Source organism: Alternaria burnsii (genome assembly GCF_013036055.1).
Source record: "Alternaria burnsii strain CBS107.38 chromosome Unknown 731, whole genome shotgun sequence".
Lineage (NCBI taxonomy): Eukaryota > Fungi > Ascomycota > Dothideomycetes > Pleosporales > Pleosporaceae > Alternaria > Alternaria burnsii.
Window position 1 is genome coordinate 1,331,466 of NW_024066115.1, and position 18,005 is coordinate 1,349,470.

Sequence of the window (18,005 nt, forward strand, 5' to 3'; positions counted from 1 at the left end):
AAGCTTTCTTACCGACACACATTTACCTGTCAGCGGCGCAGTGGCGCGCCTGAACGTCGGGTCGCGTACATGTTCCTTGTATAAGCGTACAATCCCCGCGTTAATCCCGGCCCTGCCCTTGGTTATGCGTGGTGCTGGGTGCTGTGTGCCTGTCCCCAATGCTTCCAGAAGGCCACGTCTGCAGGTGCGCGGCGGTAATGGAAGATAGTGACCCACGGCCCAACCCACAGATCTGGAAGCTCGTTGTCCTGGTGCCCACATGAGCTCCATATTATAAACTTGGTATATGCTTGAAGCCCTTCGTGTCGCAGGGCGTGAGTGTGGAGATGTTGCCCACTTGGGTAAACTACCCACACGAGCGTTCCACCCCGTCAGCACAGGGCACTTGAGACACGCGACTACTTCACCCAGTGGCAGCTAGTGCTGTGTTGGAGAGGTTGGTGTAAACGGTCGAGAGATAAGGATACGAAACATGAGTCACGTTTCGCCATCACTTCTTCATTATGTTCAGCTACCTTCTACTCCTCCAATGCATTACAATGCCGTCCATGAAGATTCCATTCTCTACCCGCCATGCATAATTAGCGACCATGATGTCGCCCTAGCCTTTTGATACAAGGGACCTCCCAAACAGAAGAAACATTGACACATACAAGCGTCGGGGTACTGTAACGAAACAAATAATACACGCAGTGCCAGTGGAAAGGAAAAGAGCAATTACTTATGAAGAAGGCGCATTGGGACCGGTAGTGTTGGGGTCGCAGCATTGCTTTCCTCCACCGCAGCTGTCGGGGCATTCTAGCAGACAAGCATCAGGGCCGCCTTTTACGCTGGGGTTCTTGCTGACGCGACCGCCATCTTCCGCGCCGCTATCGTCGGAGCCATGTGCTGAATGGTCGTGGCTGGCGTCGAGGCAGAACTCGGGCTGGATGGTAGAAGAGTGAATGCCATACTGGTGGAGGCATTCGCGGATTTGGCGTGCGAGGTCCATGTAACGTGCTGAGCCCTCACCCTTGAAGTCAAAGTCGACCTGAACGTGCAGCGATGCAATAAGCTTCGTGTCTGACAGCTGCCAGACGTGGAGATGGTGGCAAGAGACGATGCCGGTGAGGTCGGTAATGTCCTCGGTGATGTCGTCGATGGAAAGGTTCTCCGGAACGGCTTGCAGAAGGATACGAGAAGCAGCCTTGCACAGGGGCAGAGCAGACAGAAGGATGATGACGGTGATGAGCAGAGACACAGCGGGATCAGCATACATCCTCCAGGAAAAGTCGGTGAGCCAGATGAACAGAGCAGTGCCAATGACACCAATGTTGCCAAGAGCATCGCCCATGACGTGTAGGAAGACACCACGCATGTTGAGATCTGCGTGAGAATGACCGTGGCCACCTGCGGATGACTCTTTCTTGGGCTGGTTGTGGTTGTGGCCCTTGTGCTGATCCTTCTTGTTGGTCTTGCCATTTGCGTGAGAGTGATCGTGTGAGCCGTGGCTCTTGGACTTGGATAGAAGCGAAGTCTGCTCAGTGGGCTCGTCGTCATCTATGACATTGTTGTCCTCGTCGTCAGCCTCGTCGTCGTGCGCGCGCGAAGACTCGATGATGCTGTTCCTGAAGGACGAAGGGTGTACGTAGATCTCATCGATGGTGGCATAGTTGCGCGAGTGCGAACGGCTGTGGCGTTTGTTCTTCTTTCCAGGAGTGGACGAGCGGCGTGTGTCTGCGTCGGATGTGAATGACACACCGTTGGACTTTGTGGGTGTTTGGGTGAGGTTTGACGGGAAGCCGACACGGTTCTGGGGCAGTACATCCGCAATGTTACCGCTCTCATCTGCGATGGCATGATCATGCGCATCTACACCATGAGAGTGACCCTCCTCGGCGTGTGAGTGCGCGTCGTGTCCGTGGGAATGGCCGCCGTGGCCGTGGCCGTGATCGTGGAAGAGGAAGAGACCGATGATGTTGGATGCGAGACCGCAAGAACCGACGATAAGAATGATGACGGGGTGCGAAACATCCTGTGGCTCGACGAATCGCTGGATGGCTTCGAGGAATATGGAGAGACAAAGCGCAACTAGAAAGACTCCGTTGATCAGAGCACCTAGAGTCTCCGCACGTTGCCACTGCTCCTGGTCAGCAGAGCCGTCGCGCACAAGCAATGGGCCCACTCACTCCGTATGTGTATGTCTTTGAGTTTGTCTTCTGGCTAGCCACCTTGACTGCCCATAAGCCGACAAGGAGCGAGATGACATCGTTCAACTGCGCGAGGGGTCAGCATGCGCCTCGGCATTGTACGTGGAGCCAGATATACGCACCATGTGGAACGAGTCGGCAACCAGCGCCAACGAGTGCACCGTATATCCGGCAATCAGCTCGACGAAGAAGAATGCCGTGTCTATGGCGAGCAGTATCATGATGCGCGTGGATTTGGAGAGCCCCATGTTGGCGGGATCGGAGCGTCCTTCGCGCTGCACTGGGGTAGTGGGTTGAGGGCGCGAGGGGTGCGATCGAGGCTTCGGGGCCTTATGTACGACGGCTGAAGTGGGTAGGGGGGCGATGTCGTGTTGGGGAGCTGGAGAAAAAGGGTTGGGCTCACGGTTCGCAACGTTGTCGCGTAGGAGAATTAAGAAGCGGAGTGGCGCTATTGCGTCAGGCCTCACCCAGTGCGACTAACGGCCCTTATTGACATGCAATACCCGAGCAGTAACACGCACCCAAAACAATGTTGACCACCTCACACTGGCAAAATCTCCCTTGTTTCCGCGTATCTGTAGCACGTACACTTCGCGCTGCTCTCAGTGCGACAACCGCGTACCGAGGTCCCTAGCTAAACACTGCCAATATATCCACAGATACTGGCAAATCTTTCCCACGCTTGGCCTCGTACAGTTACTGTGGTTTGCTCCTGCATTGCGTGCCGTCATGCTTCAGTTCCACAGTGCCACAGCTTGAATAAGGAACACGGCTAGTTGCCAACGGTCTGAGTTGGGCCCACCACAAACGGTGACATACCGTTGGCGACGTGCCTACTTGAGACATGTTCCAGCCTTGGTGATACTGGTCCAGCTCGCACATGACTAGTTCTGCATTTGTGCTCGAGGCGGGTGCGCTGACTCAACATATCTGCGCCATATTGTAGCATGTGGATCAGCATTTGTCTCTACAAAGACTGCCATATGTACTACTCGTTCCCAAAGTACGTCTTCTCGATATCGACCCCAACAATCACCGCGAATGTCCCCAACAGCAAACATACCATCAAAACCATGACGAGCCCTACTTCCCACCCTCCTGCCATCGCCTTCCCTCTCACAAGCGCCCTCTGTAGCCGCCAAAACCTGATCGCCCCTGTCAACACCACGACAATAGCCATGCAGATCAAGATTGCTGCAAGCGGTTTCCCGACCTTATAGAAACCAAAGCGCGGGTTGGGCGTAGCCGAATGCTGCAAGTGGAAGAGCTGAGCAGTCAAGATTCCTGTCATGACAAGGATAAGAGAGGTACGGAGGTAGCCTAGGAAAGTGCGTTCGAGTGCTGAGCGCCTCATTAGCTGCCGAAACATCAAAGAGTGGACAGGGAAAGGGATATACCCAAATGATCTCTGTGCGCTCCTTCGTCGATGCTCAGACTAACGTGTGCAGTCCAAAATTTGACAACTGGGTCATACCAGCGCTTTGTCCTTGCTACTTCGTCTCTACCAGGTCCTTCCTGATACACATTGACCTGTGCACTTGTTATGCTGATGTTAGAAGCATGGCGCCTGAGATCCTCTCTTGAGTCATTTGTCGAGCTGCGCAGCAACGCATTGCGCGATCGTATACTGTTGAGACTAGGTATCGCCCGCGGTTCATTCAGTGTAGTAGTTCTTTCGCGACGTACGGGTCCCAACTCCTGCGAGTAGCGCTGTCGCTCGTAGCGCACTGCAACTTCTGAGTCAGGATGTGGTTTTGCGTGGGCGCGATCATGGAGAGCGGCCGCAGGTAGACCAAGTGGTGATACAGCGCGAGGTGGTGCTGGAACGCTCATGGATCCGGTCTGCATGCGTGACACGAGAGTAGTAGTGTGGAGCTTAGGAACATAAGACCAGTCATGGTATCAACCACGTAGAACGCATGCGATGCTACCTGATAACACTTTCTTCGGAAAAGAGCGGGAGCGGAGTTATTGCTACCTGGGGGTGTGAATCGAATGGGCAGGAAGCTTTGAGTTGTGGGGATGCGTCGGCACGTCGGCCGGACCATCGCGTATGCTCTTGAAGGTTGAAACCGCTTGCTATATAGTAAATTCTAGGAGCATCGATAGTGGATACTTATTAGAATTACGTCTCTTGCTACAGTAACACCTCGTTATCGTTACATTGTCCTCGCGCCAAGAACTGCATTACACAAGAGCGAGCCCACCTACCACCACGACAGCAGCGACGTACACCTGCTCCATAACCCCATGTGTCGCTCTTGTCGCAGCGCCACTCGAAGTGCTCGAAGGAGCAGCATCTGTGCTCGATGGCGCTGAAGTATCCGTGGAGGAAGAAGAAGAAGAAGCCGTAGAAGTGGGAGCACTCGCCGATCCAATCTCATCAACATCGTCTGGCGCATCGTACAATTCATTCCCGTCACTCGTCATAGTCCATCCCAAGGCAGTACCATCACTGCTCACAGCTTTTCCACGTACAAAGCTCTCCAATTGTGCATCGGAAAGGTCGATTGTTGTCTCGAATCCTGTCCTCCTTGCCACAGTGACATTGGTCCAGGTACGTGAATCGCTCGCATTGGCCGTGCATACAACCCAGCTTTCGATCTCAGTAGCCCCGTTCCAAGAGAAGAATGCCGTGTTTCCGTCTTGGTCCCAGTGCACATCCGGCTTGGTGGACGGTTTCCCCTCCCATTGCTGGCGATACGCGCGGTATGCGTTTACAACGTTACTTTTGCCAAACTGTACGTCAAGAAGGATGTTACCTTGGTGATCCAACTCAGTGAAGAAGGGCTGACTGCCGAAGCCAAGCATGAAGTTTGTGGTTTCGTTAGAAGGGTCGATGGCTTGCAAGCTGCCTTCGAATGTTGCAAAGGTCTTGCCTTCGTTGGTGAATTCAGTAATGAGTTTGACGGTCTTTTCGTCCTGATTGACATCGAGCAAGAGACCTCGCGAGTAGCCAATTGTGTCGGTGGGTCCATTGTCAAAAATCGTCATGCGAGTTTGGTTGTCGTTGAGCCAGCGAGCATCGTGTTGGAAAGCGAAGTTGGCAGCCGGATCAACGTCAAAGTCCGATTGTTTACCTTGAAGGCGCCAGATGATGCTTCCGTCTTGTCCAGATATCTTGTAGATGGCGTCCATGACGCGTGCTGAGACTAGATAATCACCGTTGCTGTCCTTCTCGACGGAGTTTATATGGAAGTAATCCCACGGCGCTTCTTCGGATTGGCCAACCTCAGACGGTAGAGAATTGTACGACTCGTTGATTCCAACATGAGTACTGGCATTCCACTCAAAGATAAGCTCTCCAGTCTCGATGTTGACTTCCTGGAAAGTATTCTCGAACAGCCAACCATTCTCGATACCTCCGGATGCAGTCAAATCCCATGGAATGCCATGGTAGATCAAGACAAGCGCGGTATCATCAGCAGTGATATCAAACTCGTGGATATCGCCCATTTCATCTCCGAAACGGTTGACTTGAAAGTGCGCAATCTCGTCATAGCTTTGGTTGAGGATATGATATGAACCTCGTCCGTAGCCGTTCAGTAACTCTCCAGACCAGAGTGTAAGCACAGGCTCGCCCTTGTATGTCTGCGTCTTGAAATCGAAAGGTTCGCTGTAGTTGCCGGTCCATACAAGTGACCCCATGCGATCGTCTGAGAATTCTGGTCACACGAATTAGTATATGAATACAGCGTTACACGATCGACCTGACGCGGCCGAAATGCATGGCTCACATGTAAAATCTGACTAACTCCTTGGAGAATAGAGGAACGTACCAAATATTGCTGGCCAATTCTGCCCACTCGTAGGCAGACCATTGATCCCCAGGAACACAAGTCCGCTCTGCAACGCTGTTCCATTTCGATTGATCTGCATCTGCGGTGGCTTCACATTCGTGTTCGACATGTAAGTTTGGTACGGCGTGCCACTCGGATCAGAAGCTCCATAGCTGTCGAAGTCATAGCTAACAGAATCCTGTGCAGTAACAAAGGGCAGTAACAGAGACGACAGCTTCAGCAGTGACAGGCTAGCTTGGGTAGCGACTGATTGGGCGCTGTGCATCATGACGGCGCATACGCAACGATCGATTAGAACCAGATGAGAGCGATCAAAAACCAGCAATTAGGGTATCGAGAGCACAAAGAAAAGTACAAGCAGGCTGAGAGCAGGAAGGAAACACAGGTATCGAAAGGCGGCAGCCCATGATGTACCCCAGTAAGGGTGCGGCTTGTTGGATTCCCAGCTCATCTCCTCAATCCGGTCTGTCGATTGCTTACACTTGGCCCGGATAAGCAGACAAGCCACGCTTACTAGGCCTAAGACGCGTTCTTGGGCGCCCGGACAGGTCATGGGGGGATGTGATCTTCTAGATGCAGCTTGTAGACAGCTGCAGGGTGTGGGGCCGCGGATTGACATCGTGCCAGACTTTCCCATCCTACAAACCCTCCATTACACGCGCAGTAATGCTGGCAATTCGTTAATAACGTCCATACAGCAGATTTCCAGAGAACAGACGTAAGCTGGATAGCTTTATTGTGACGCGAGATGGACAACAAACGGGACTTCGGGAGTTAGGCGTGCCAACGGCTCGCGCTGCTAGTACGGCTGATTGTGCCGTACGCCACATATCAATGGCGGTTGGTGTGTCAATCATACTGGGAATATGATTCGTACGTTACCGCCACAGTCTTTCACTCTCGCTTATCGGTTTCCCTGTTTAATGAAAGATTAGTGATGGCTAGAACGGCATCATATCTCCACGCACGTGAGACAATTTCTTAACACGGCAAGCATATCGTGACGCCGCGTCACAATGAATTTATTTGGGTCAGAATAGCGTTTTGACCTCTTGGTCTGCTATGCAGACTGACTCTATTTGCTCATGAACTTGCTCGCAATGTTGAGCGCGCTACCGAGAGCGCCTCCAGAGTTACCACCGCCGCTTCCACCGCTGCCTCCGCCCATCTGCGATTTCAGATAGAACTTGAGAGCCATCTGTGCAGCCTGAGCAATGGCATCTTGCTTAGTAGCAGCCGGATCCTAAGTATGTCAGTAAAACACTCAAATGTGTAAGGTACGCTTAAGACCTACAGTCTTGCCCTCGCTTTGCTGCTTGTCGAACAGCTGGGCTGCCTGACCCATGGCCATCCCGATGAACTTGTTCTGTCCACCCTTGGCATCCTCGTTACTGCCATTGTTGAACATCTTCATGGCTTGCATAGCCGCAGCAGCGCCGACGTTGTTTGAGCTGGCTTGCTCGTTACCGCCGTGGCCACCACCGCCGTAGAATTTCTCGTGCTGCTTGACTGCATCGTCTTCATCTACATCCTCATCCTTGAGCTTGTCCTTCTTGCCGGACAGCATACCGAGGACGTTGCTAAACAGGTCGTTGTCGCCGCTGTTTCCAGACTCGCTCGAAGCATGCTGGGCCGCACCTGAGAAATCGTCCGAGGCACCACCATAGCCACCGCCGCCGCCGTAGGATGTGCCCGAAGAGTGTTGACCTCCGTGGCTGCCTGATCCGCCGTACCCTCCAGTGTTACCTCCATAGCTGCTACCTCCGGATGGGCGGTCATTATAGTCGTCACCACCTGAGTAGCCCCCACTGGGACGGGACTCTTGGCGCCTGTCGTCGCCGTAGCCACCGCCTCCAGAGTAGCCTCCGCTGGGGCGGTCGTTGTCGTATCCTCCACCCTCGTGTCGTCGTCCACCGTGGTCTTCGCGTCTCTCGTCACCCAACGCTGGACCACCGTAGCCGCCCTCCTGCGGCCTTCCATATTCTTCTCTGCGCTCACCACCACCACCGTAACCGCCAGAGGAGCCATAACCTCCTCCTCCGCCTCTCCTCTCTTCGTCACCTAGAGCAGGCCCACCAAAGCCGCCTTCCTGGGGTCGGCCGTATTCTTCGCGGCGGCCACCGCCACCGCCATACCCGCCCTGCTCGTGTTCGCGACGGTCGTCTCCACGACCACCATAGCCAGACTGCTGGTCGTATTCGCGGCGATCGTCGTTGTATGACATATTGAAGGTCTAAAAGTCCGCTTTCTTGTTAGCGATGCCAAAACGGAGAAGGATTGACTGCTGATGCTCTCACGTCTCTTAAGCTTGCTCGGAGCTATGCGACACGAACATGCAAGTAGAGAAGGTTGTAGATGATTGATGACCGTAGGAGAGCAATGACTTACAAAACGTTGGAGAAGTGAGGGTTGTATGTGGATTGAGGGTTGGCAAAGCTTGAATGTGCAGATGTGTGTTGAGGAGGACGTCAGGTACCCAAGTGGCAGCTATAGCTCTTGTCGGCCTTGGAAGTTGCTTGCCCCTCCAACCAAGGCGCTGCCCCTCACTACTGACGTACAGCACCCACTACGCGGCAAGCTTCCCTGTCATGATTCGCGCTAGTGTTACAGCAACATGCACATCACGTCACGTCGGACAATTCAACAATCAGCCGTCAGCGTCGTCAGGGTGCGATTCATGTCTGCTGCTACAAATGTAGTATCAATGCAACGTTCGCTGCATTGTGATGTCGGAAGAGAGCTTGGATCCATGACGTGACATTCACAACCAACCAACCTCATCCTATCCCACCGACCTTTAGTAGTCATCGCTCCTCCTGTTCGAACCCCCATACCCGGAACTCTCGCGGTCATTGGACCCATAGCTGTCCTCGTTCCTGCGTTCAGAACTTCCGTACGAATCATTATCGTCGCGACCCGAAGAGCCACCATACCCAGAAGAAGTGTTTCCTGAGCCATAAGTCTTGTTGCTTGAGCCGAAGTCATCGTCGTCACGGTTCGATGAGCCGTAGCTTGACTGGTTCTTGCTTCCATACGAGTCATCATCATCCTTACGGTCTGATGAACCGTAGCTGGACTGCTTGTTGCTTCCGTAAGAGTCCTCGTTGTCATTGCGGTTCGAGGAGCCGTAGCTGGATTGCTTGTTGCTGCCGTATGAGTCCTCGTCGTTGTCATTACGGTTTGATGATCCATAGCCCGAAGACTTGCTCTCTGAACCATAGGTGTTATCGTTGTCATTACGACCCGATGAGCCATAGCTTGACTGTTTGTTGCTACTGTACGAATCGTCGTCGTCATTGCGCTTCGATGAGCCGAACTCGGAGGTCTTGTTGCCAGAACCATACGAGTCGTCGTTGCGATCGGAAGAACCATATCCTGATGACTTCTTCTCAGATCCGTAAGTGTCCTCGTCATCATTCCTGCGCGTAGAAGATTCGTAGGAAGTGCTGTCGTTATCATTCGATCCATAGCTGGACGTTTTATTGCCGTAAGAAGAGTCATCCTGATTGTTTCCATATCCGGAGGATTTAGAGCCATACTCATTGTCGTCACGGTTGCTGCTACCGTAGCCTGAGGTACGGTCCTCGCGATCGTTATCGTTGTAAGACATGGTGATGAGAATTGGTGCTTGTTTGCAAGAATTGAAGATTGAGAATCTATTGTGCAGAAAGAAGTCGGAGCTTGTTGATTGCTGACGATTATGGCAGACATCCTACCTCTTTATGTACGCTCTCTCGGACGCAGACCTACCCCTCTATCACCCCGCAACACCAAAAGCAGGTTTGGTGTTGGTTCTGCCGTCTTTGCTCCATTGCTATCGCTGCGACCCCTGTGAAGCTGAGCCGTGAGCTAAGGACCGCTCTAGATCTCGGCAAAGTCCGAATGCGCAATGGTTCCGCAGCAACTCATCACCAAAAACGTCATGGTAAACATCTGAGTCTCCATCGTGGCACCGCAAAGCCACCGCACAGATATGACCGAGCAACGTACTAGACTTTCGGTGTGGCCTTTCGTAGCGCAGAACAACCTTTGCAGCTACATTAGCACGACCGCGAGCGCGCCGAAGCTGGATTTGCGGGATTAACGTAGTGGCTGAGCATGATGTACTGTGTTCGGACGTATCTGGTGTGTTGGAGGGGTAGATTCTAGATGGGCGAATAGAGCGAGAACGATCGGACACGGGATGGCCGACGGGTGGGACATCAAGCACGCAAGCGACATGGGTTGCGAACTTGATGTATGAAGGATAAGTATTCCAGCGGTTCCGGAGATGCTCAAATGAAGAGAAGCTAGTGACGATGCAGAAGAGATGAATGGTGGTTGACAAATTACCTAGGTATGTATGGTCGCGCTAATTTGGTAGTTACACGCCGGTCTTTGCACGTGAGAGATCATCCAGAGTTGAACGAACGCAACCACGGATGATCAGAGTTAGCTTCTAAACAACCAATGCTGTGAGTTATCTCGCAGGTGCGCGTTGCCCATAATGGTTTCGTTTTGAACCCTTAGCCTTTCGAGCGTTGACATCAGCTTCGGCGCCTACCATCCTCACCATCTTGACCAAGGCATTCATCCTACCACAAGTCCAGCTCTGCCACGTTCATATCTCTTGGCGTGCATTGCTAGTACGGGTGTACTTCATTAAGCCACTACAGTTAGTCCGGTCACACAATAACTCTGATCCGTCCCGAGGTCCTTTGGCTTCTTCTCTATTCTAGGTCAACGAACGTAACGGATTAAGCGGTACAGAGCTTTAGCGTCGTTGATCGTCTGGATGGTTCTGTGCGTGTAGGTGAGAGCAAACAAGACTTCAAAGATGATGATGGCGATAAACGCCACTGAGGTTCAAACGTGATGTACATTTACAACTGCAGAACGCATACCTTCACCACTTGCTGTAAACGAAGTACTGACTTCATTGTGTCATCAAGGTAGAATTGGAGTACCCTTTAGCTACTTGTCCTGTGTAGACATTGACTTCTCCTGTTACACTATTCCCTACAAGTCTCAGGTGAGGCGTTGGGCATAGTCTCTTGTAATCCACTAATAGCACACTTGAACTTTCCCACGATTGTCAGTTGACCGAGAGCTTCAGCAATCGAAAGCGCCGTCGTGCCGTCTTCTGTGACGGTAGATACATCGGCGTGCCATTCGATAAGGATATCAACAATGCTCTCGTGGTCGTTCTCGACTGCCTCAATCATAGGTGTCCAGTTGTCCCAAGTCCGTACATTGATATCGCAACCACACCCCTTGAGTCTCTTCACTATATCCAAGTTTCCACCACGGCAAGCCCGGTAGAATGGAGTAACCCCAGAAGTTGAAGGAATATGTGGATCAGCCCCATGCTCCAGCAGCGTTTCCAATACCTCCAATGCACAGTATTCAGCAGCGAAATGTATCGGAGTCATGGCCCTCGGAAAGTCCGGTTCAGAAGTTGGCTTGTTAGGGTTTGCGCCATGGTGTAGCAAGTAATTTGTCATGTAAAGGTTGTTTTCTTTCGCTGCTACACAAAGGCATGTCAGACCGTTCTCAAAATTGTGGTCTAACGAGGGTAGTTGATGGATCAAGCTTATTGCAATGCCATTCAGTTGAAGCCAAATGCATATGCATATAGGGGATTAATCGATGAAGTCAGCATCGAAATAAGTGTTCGCAACCAGATCCTGCCATCTCTTGTAACAAGGTGGTCCCTCACCAGCATCCAGGAAAAAACTCGGAAAAGGAATGGATGCGTTTCGTAGTAACCAGTAGTTTTCTGCCATCATGGCATGCTTGAACCAGTTGGCTGCTGCATATCGTCGAAAAGCGTACATATCATTGGAACCCAGATCCAGACCGTGCTCTATTGGCATATCGAAGGTATTCAACGTGAGATACTGCAGGCATAAACCAGTCATCCACGCGTGTGCTTCTTCTTTGTCAATATGAAACAAGTGGGCCGGACTTTGTCGAATGGCATGAGAGCAGAGATACTCTTGGAACGAGTAATGGCAAAGTTTTACTACACTGCGTAGTGTCCCCATTCCTTCGATCCGAACAAGAGCAGAGATAGGTTCTAAGGCATCGAAAGGATCAGTGACCACGGCGTCATGATCTAGATCGCGTTCATTGGGTTCCATGGCCAACACTTCTGATAGCTCGCAAGCAGTAAGGGGCTCAGCAGAAGTGACAAGACACCGGAACAATTTCTGCACCTCTACAATCCTCGTCGGATATCGCATCGCGATACCACATAGAAGTGTTTGATACGTGTATCCGAGTCCGTTAGGCAACCTTTGTATCATGTTTTTGATCTCTTTGTCCGACTTTGCTGTGCAAAGGTAGTCGATCTGCAACCTTGCTTGTAGTATCCTAAAATTCATTAACTGTCTTTCTAAGATAATATATGATACTTAGTAACCTTCGCATCAAAGTATGCATACATGAGAGAAGAGGAACTTACGTGCCAGCACGGAGTAAAGCGCATTGCTGTATTGCAGGCAAAATGTTGTCGTTCCTGACCTTCAGTACGCCTTTGGCGAGACGTAATCGAAGTTCTTCATTGACGTAGTGCTGAATGTCAGAGCGCATGTTCTCTGCAAGAACAACATGTGTCATAGCAAGGGTCGGATATCGCCCTTGTATACGGGCGTCGAATCGGCTTGTTAAAAGAACTCTGATATGACAGCCCACTTTTCTGCCAGAGTCGTGTATTTTCACGAGACTTTGGGCTATAGCATCGCCCTGAGTGGATTCATCGAGCGCATCCACGATAACATAAACCTCTTTAAGATTTTCCACTGAAGAACAGATCAGTGGTATGTACTCGTCTTTATGACAAGGGCGACTGCCTTCCTTGGACTTCTCTTTGTACAGTGCTCTGCCTTGTTCGAGACACAAAAACGAAGCTTCCATCATTTGCCTTACGATGCTCGCAGCAAAATTCTCGTGCGTTGTTTTCGCGCGATCACGATGATCGCAGAAGAAGTAGACGACTGCTGTAGTATCTGCGCATAGCTGCTGGATGTCTCGGATGATAGAAGCACAGAGAAGCGTTTTGCCCGATCCTGGCAGACCCGTTATCCACATTGTGCCGGTCTCTGAGTTTTTCCAATCCTGGAATTGCTTGGACCGTAAGAGCCATGTTCCGGTGTCAGGAATGTGGCGGCTCAAAGCACTCGCAAGACTGACACGAGCACCATCGGATGGCGTTGAAGAGACCCATAATACCACCTTACGTGCTTCTTCATAGTTCGTGTGGGTACTGAGGTGTCTGGATACCTCTCTCATCTCATCTGAAAGTAGGGCTTGTCCCACTTCAATACGCCGCACCGCGGACCTGCAGACCGTTTAGGCTAGATGCTCAGCATGGAGCATACATACTCACGCCGAATTAGCGTCGATTGCATTCGCGAGCAACCCGCGCATATGATGAAGTCTCTGCAATGCATCTTTTGTCTCTTTCTCTTTGAACGGCCACATCAACTTCTTTCCAAGATTCCTCGCGTCTTGACCATTGACCTGCTCGCATCTGGCTAGTGCCTTTTCAACTGACTTTAGGATTCTTCACATTCCTGGGAGGCACCGACGCGTTCGAGGGCTTGCAGCGCATCGTCCGAAGCGCTCTCAGGTACCGAGTCTGCAACTTGCTGAAGTTGTGCCAGAAGGCTGTTGACAGCAGCGGTTTCAGTCAGGAGACCTTGGATCTCGCTAGGCGCTCGCGCGACTTTGGATAGGAAACTATAGCCACCAGCGAGTAAGGCACCACTCAGCTGCACAAGCTGGGCAACAGAGGCTACTGTGCCAACGATCTCAGCCATTGCATCTAGTTGGACAGTTCGCACGCAATCGATTGCTATGAGGATGGGTTGTGTAGGAGTCGGCGAGGACAGGCGCGTTAGAGCTAAAGTTTGGCGCACAGGTGGGGAGATGCACAGCTACCTCTCTTACGGTCAGCCAATACTGCACCCAAGGACAAATATCGCATTTGAGATCCCAGCTTTTAGCAGCTTCGAGGTACTAGAGTCTTGAAACGACCACAAGGAGATTTCTAGCTGAAAACAGAATTAGCTAAAATATGTCCGACCTACTCATTCGCAAAGACCATTACACATCCTTTCACTACCTTTCCGCAGGCGGCACCTCTTCGTCTACTTCGCTCCTCTCTCGAAATGCCTCCACCAGCCCCCTTGCTTCCCCCAAATCCTCAACAAGTATGCTGACATTCTGTTTCGCCATCAGTAGAAGAGCGTCAAGTTCCTTCTTCTTAAGAGGGCCCTGGGCTGCTCTTCCGAACGGCTGAGTCTGGGCCACATAACCTTCTGGCCTATGAGAGTGCAGTAACTCATCGTCTCGGATAGTAGCATCTGAGGCACGTGAGAACATACGAGCTAGCCGACCGCGACATGCTTCGCGTCTCCTCTGGATATCGTTCAGTGTGCGCCACACCTCCCATTCGCGCTCCCAACATCCAGCCAGAACCTTGTTGCTGAAGTCTACTATGCGCTTGAGTTCTATAACCTCTTCCTGCAGGCTGAGATTCTGTACATCGAGTTCCTTGACCTGGAGGTGCTTGTTTTCCAGATTTGTGCTAAGTTCTGGAATGAGGTCTTCCTCTACGCCAACGATGCGATCTTGGAGACCGTAAACCGCAGTGTGTAGCTTTTGAACGAGACGCACATCTACTGGGGTCGTCGACGTGGCATTGCTGCGTGGTACAAGGTTGGGAAATGGTGGAGGATGTGGAGGAGCTGAATCAAATATGACATCGTAGTGGAGAGCGAGTTCGGATGGTGTCAGTAAAGAGCAGAGAAATGCGAAGACATGCTCTGGCACACGATCAGGAGGTGACGGTGGGCGATGATGGGGATCATTATTGGAGCCGTCACTAGAGCCCGATGACGAAGGATAGTAACCTGGTGGTACACCATTAGTTAGCTGAGGTGGACTCTCTTCATTACCTCCGCGTAGTGGCCAGTTGGAGTGTGGGGGAGAACAATAGAGAGCGCTACTTGAATTCGAACGATTATGATGTCCAGGATGCACGCCAGTAGGCAGTGAGTGCTCCTCCTGTTGTTCCTCGGGTTGTCTAAAGTTTTCCAGTGATAACGACCGGTTCGCCTGCCCAGACTGAAGACGGTCATGAAACTCACTCCCAGCACTTGGGTGGCTGAAATTTGGAACAAGACCAGCGTCTTTCATAGTAACAGGGTAAGAGTCCTTGTCCAAAAGCTTTTGATCAGCAGAGGTGAGACCACGTTCAATTCTTTCTCTGACTCTTGCTCTCATGCTTGGATCGACGGCTTCATTGCGTAGGATACTGTTGAGCGCTGAGTTCCATGTTAGCTGTTCAGGCTGCTCGCTCCCGATTGACAATCGAACCCCTAGTCTTCTTGAGGTATTTCCTTCAGCCTTTTTCTGTGAACAATTCGATTGAATTGGTGTGGAAGAGAAATCAGCCTGTGGTACTGATTCAATATCAGTTTCAGGCGTATCCGTCAGGTGCGGTAGAACATCAGGTGTGAATGGCGTCGGTAGGATGCATGCTGAGTCAGGTGGATCTACAGTGACCCCTTTTCTGCCATCAGAGTATACGAAATTATCCAAAGGGAAGTCCATGAAGCCATCCCATTCCCTAGTGCCAGGCGTGATCGGTCCCCTTGGTGGAGATGGGGGTCTTGGGGGAGACGGAGTCCGCATTAGAACCCGTGCTCGTGGAGCTGCAAGACTTCTGCTGCGTTCTTTCCATCGCCGCAAGTTCTCAGCGTTTTGTTTGGCCGTCAGATACTCACTCGGCACGGGTCTTGGATACTCTCTTTGCTTTGTCTCATCAACCTTATTCCGCTTTTCCCACTGCCTTAGATTTTCTGCGTTCTGTGACGCGGTCAAGTATTCACTTGGCACAGGCCTTGAACGTGGCTTCTGCTCACGCTGCGTCTTTGGACGCCTTATTGGGGCTCTGTGCACCTCCTGTCTAAGTTCTCCTCCCAGTGGGCCAGCGTAAATCGGCTCTACATCAGAGGCCAGCATAATGCTGTTGAAGAAAAGCTGCTCCCGTGGGTAAATGTGGCCCCTGTATGGACCTCTGTCGATAATCACTGGAAGCTCGTCAGGCGAATCACTACTCCTAGGCCCCACACGCCCGTCATCAAGGTCGTTCTCAATCTTGTCGCGTGCCCTTCGCCTCTCTTTCTCGCGTCGTTCTTCTAGTTGTCTTGGTGTAGGAGATGGTTCATGGATCGTGTAGTAATGAGTAGGACGTCGAAAGGGGTGTTTGAGCCGCTGGAATGATGGCATCTTTGTAATTTAGGAGCTGGAAACCAGGTGTCGTAGATGCTAGATGATACAAGAAGGCTAGGATGTGGGAATACAGTCCTCGATCATGGGGATGCATGCTTTGTTTGGCGATCCAATTTGTCCGATTGTGATAAAGGGGCGTTTGTGGATGTGTTGGCTGATGGTACGCTTCAATGACAATCGCAGAATCACGCATGACCATGGTGATGTCCGAACACATCTGTCTGCAGTGGAATTGTGTAAGCAGCCGGGAAGTGATTGCGGAGACTGGGACGAGCATGATGGAAATTATGAGAACGGACACCGTGGTGTGTTGAAGCCAAGGGGTATTATTGCCGATGGCGTTATAAATATACACTACTTGTATTGGAGTCTCTTCCAGTGAGACACTTGCTGTGAAGCCATGATCGTTGTTCGGGGTATGCAACAATCGTAAATGCGCCAGGGTAAAAGAAGAAACCGCTCCATGGCTATGCAACCGCAAGAATGCAGATGAAACGCCCCCATGCCGTGTAATCGTAAACCATAACGCCGAAGAACCTCAATACCTCTTCTTAGCCTTGGCAGCCATAGCCGCTAACTTCTTCTTTCGTTCCTCCTTCTCACGCTTCAGCCGGTTTTCCTCAGCTAATGCCTCAGCGTCTTCCTTCTTAGCGACCTTGAGGGCTATCTGTTCCTCTTCTTCGACGTCCCAGATACCACCTTCCATGTCGGAGGAAGCATCAGAGGCATAGTCTTCTTCTTCATCTTCCATGTCACTAAGTTCGTCCCAGTCTGCATAACCATCGTAGCGTCCCTTGGCCGGGTTCGGTTTTGCCTTGACGGCTGGCGTGCCGTTCCGACTTGACGTTGCAGGAGCACTCGCCGGACGGGCTGTTCCTTTGTATCCAACTTCGACAGGCTTCTTGGCTGGCCGGGCTGTGCCTTGGTAGCCAACCTCGGATGGCTTCTTCTTTTCTTTCGAGGGATCGGCTTTCGGGTCTAGGGCCCTTGAAGGTAATCCAGCAACAGGCTTCTTGCCCTTTGCCCCAGCACTTGCTTCTGCCTTGAGTGCCAAGCGCTCTTTTCTTGACAATATCTTGGTTGGCTCGTGCTTGATTGGCGGAGCGATGGGCTTTGTCGCGTCCTTCTCTTTGGCTTTCTGAAGCATAGCGAGATAGCCCTTCTTGGGTGCGGCGGACGAGGCTGGTGTCGACGTGGCAGGTGGTGCAGGCTTGGGCGTGGGCGCGGGCACAGGCGCAGTGGCCTTGGGTCTGGCAGCGGGTGCATTCGACGACTGTAGAGGCTTGCGGACGGGTGGATTTGCTGATTTCGACGATGCTGGAGCGGCGGTGCCACGGTATGGGACAGCTGTGGTAGATGCGGATGGCGTAGGTTTTGACGAGGCAGGCGACGAGGTGGCACGCGCCACGCCGTTTGGCTGCGCTGGTCCCCGAACAGCCTCCTTCCTCTGTATCTTGACTTGTCCACTCTCAACCGGCCCCGATGCCTTGCGCTTCAACTGAGGCGGCTGCGATGCGCCATTTGCCCCTCCGCTTGGTCGCGACACTGGCCTAGGGGCTCCGGCAGGCGGGGCTTGCTTGGATACGGTCGCCTGTGCCTTCGCGCTCGGGTCGATTATAGACATGATGTCTTTGAGAGACTAAATGATGCAGTCAGCATGTGAGAGCCGACGTGGATGGAGTCGCCAAACTCACACTCATAGTGGGCAACTGATAAGCGTTTGACTCAGGGCTAC

General features: G+C 51.9%; 5 protein-coding genes across 5 annotated transcripts; all 5 read right to left on the bottom strand.

Annotated features, from left to right (window-relative positions):
• Nucleotides 1-721: 721 nt before the first annotated feature.
• On the bottom strand, nucleotides 722-6,257 carry GT037_007097 (zinc homeostasis factor 1; the record flags this gene model as incomplete). The annotated part of the gene is made up of 8 exons (XM_038932144.1): nucleotides 722-2,119; nucleotides 2,169-2,255; nucleotides 2,312-2,464; nucleotides 3,253-3,530; nucleotides 3,587-3,719; nucleotides 3,876-4,031; nucleotides 4,401-5,854; nucleotides 5,969-6,257. 8 exons carry the CDS (start codon nucleotides 6,255-6,257, stop codon nucleotides 722-724), a joined length of 3,948 nt encoding a protein of 1,315 aa, XP_038785616.1.
• An 807-nt stretch (nucleotides 6,258-7,064) lies between these two features.
• On the bottom strand, nucleotides 7,065-8,213 carry GT037_007098 (uncharacterized protein; the record flags this gene model as incomplete). The annotated part of the gene is made up of 2 exons (XM_038932145.1): nucleotides 7,065-7,232; nucleotides 7,284-8,213. 2 exons carry the CDS (start codon nucleotides 8,211-8,213, stop codon nucleotides 7,065-7,067), a joined length of 1,098 nt encoding a protein of 365 aa, XP_038785617.1.
• Nucleotides 8,214-8,786: 573 nt separating this feature from the next.
• On the bottom strand, nucleotides 8,787-9,599 carry GT037_007099 (uncharacterized protein; the record flags this gene model as incomplete). Its single annotated transcript, XM_038932146.1, has 1 exon — nucleotides 8,787-9,599. The coding sequence occupies one exon, from the start codon at nucleotides 9,597-9,599 to the stop codon at nucleotides 8,787-8,789; it is 813 nt and encodes a 270-aa protein (XP_038785618.1).
• A 1,031-nt stretch (nucleotides 9,600-10,630) lies between these two features.
• Nucleotides 10,631-11,400, bottom strand: GT037_007100 (ankyrin repeat protein; the record flags this gene model as incomplete). The annotated part of the gene is made up of 2 exons (XM_038932147.1): nucleotides 10,631-10,638; nucleotides 10,992-11,400. 2 exons carry the CDS (start codon nucleotides 11,398-11,400, stop codon nucleotides 10,631-10,633), a joined length of 417 nt encoding a protein of 138 aa, XP_038785619.1.
• A 210-nt stretch (nucleotides 11,401-11,610) lies between these two features.
• Nucleotides 11,611-17,970, bottom strand: GT037_007101 (uncharacterized protein; the record flags this gene model as incomplete). Its single annotated transcript, XM_038932148.1, has 7 exons — nucleotides 11,611-12,343; nucleotides 12,435-13,310; nucleotides 14,097-14,886; nucleotides 15,124-15,300; nucleotides 15,763-16,184; nucleotides 16,816-17,909; nucleotides 17,965-17,970. 7 exons carry the CDS (start codon nucleotides 17,968-17,970, stop codon nucleotides 11,611-11,613), a joined length of 4,098 nt encoding a protein of 1,365 aa, XP_038785620.1.
• Between the last annotated feature and the right edge of the window lie 35 nt (nucleotides 17,971-18,005).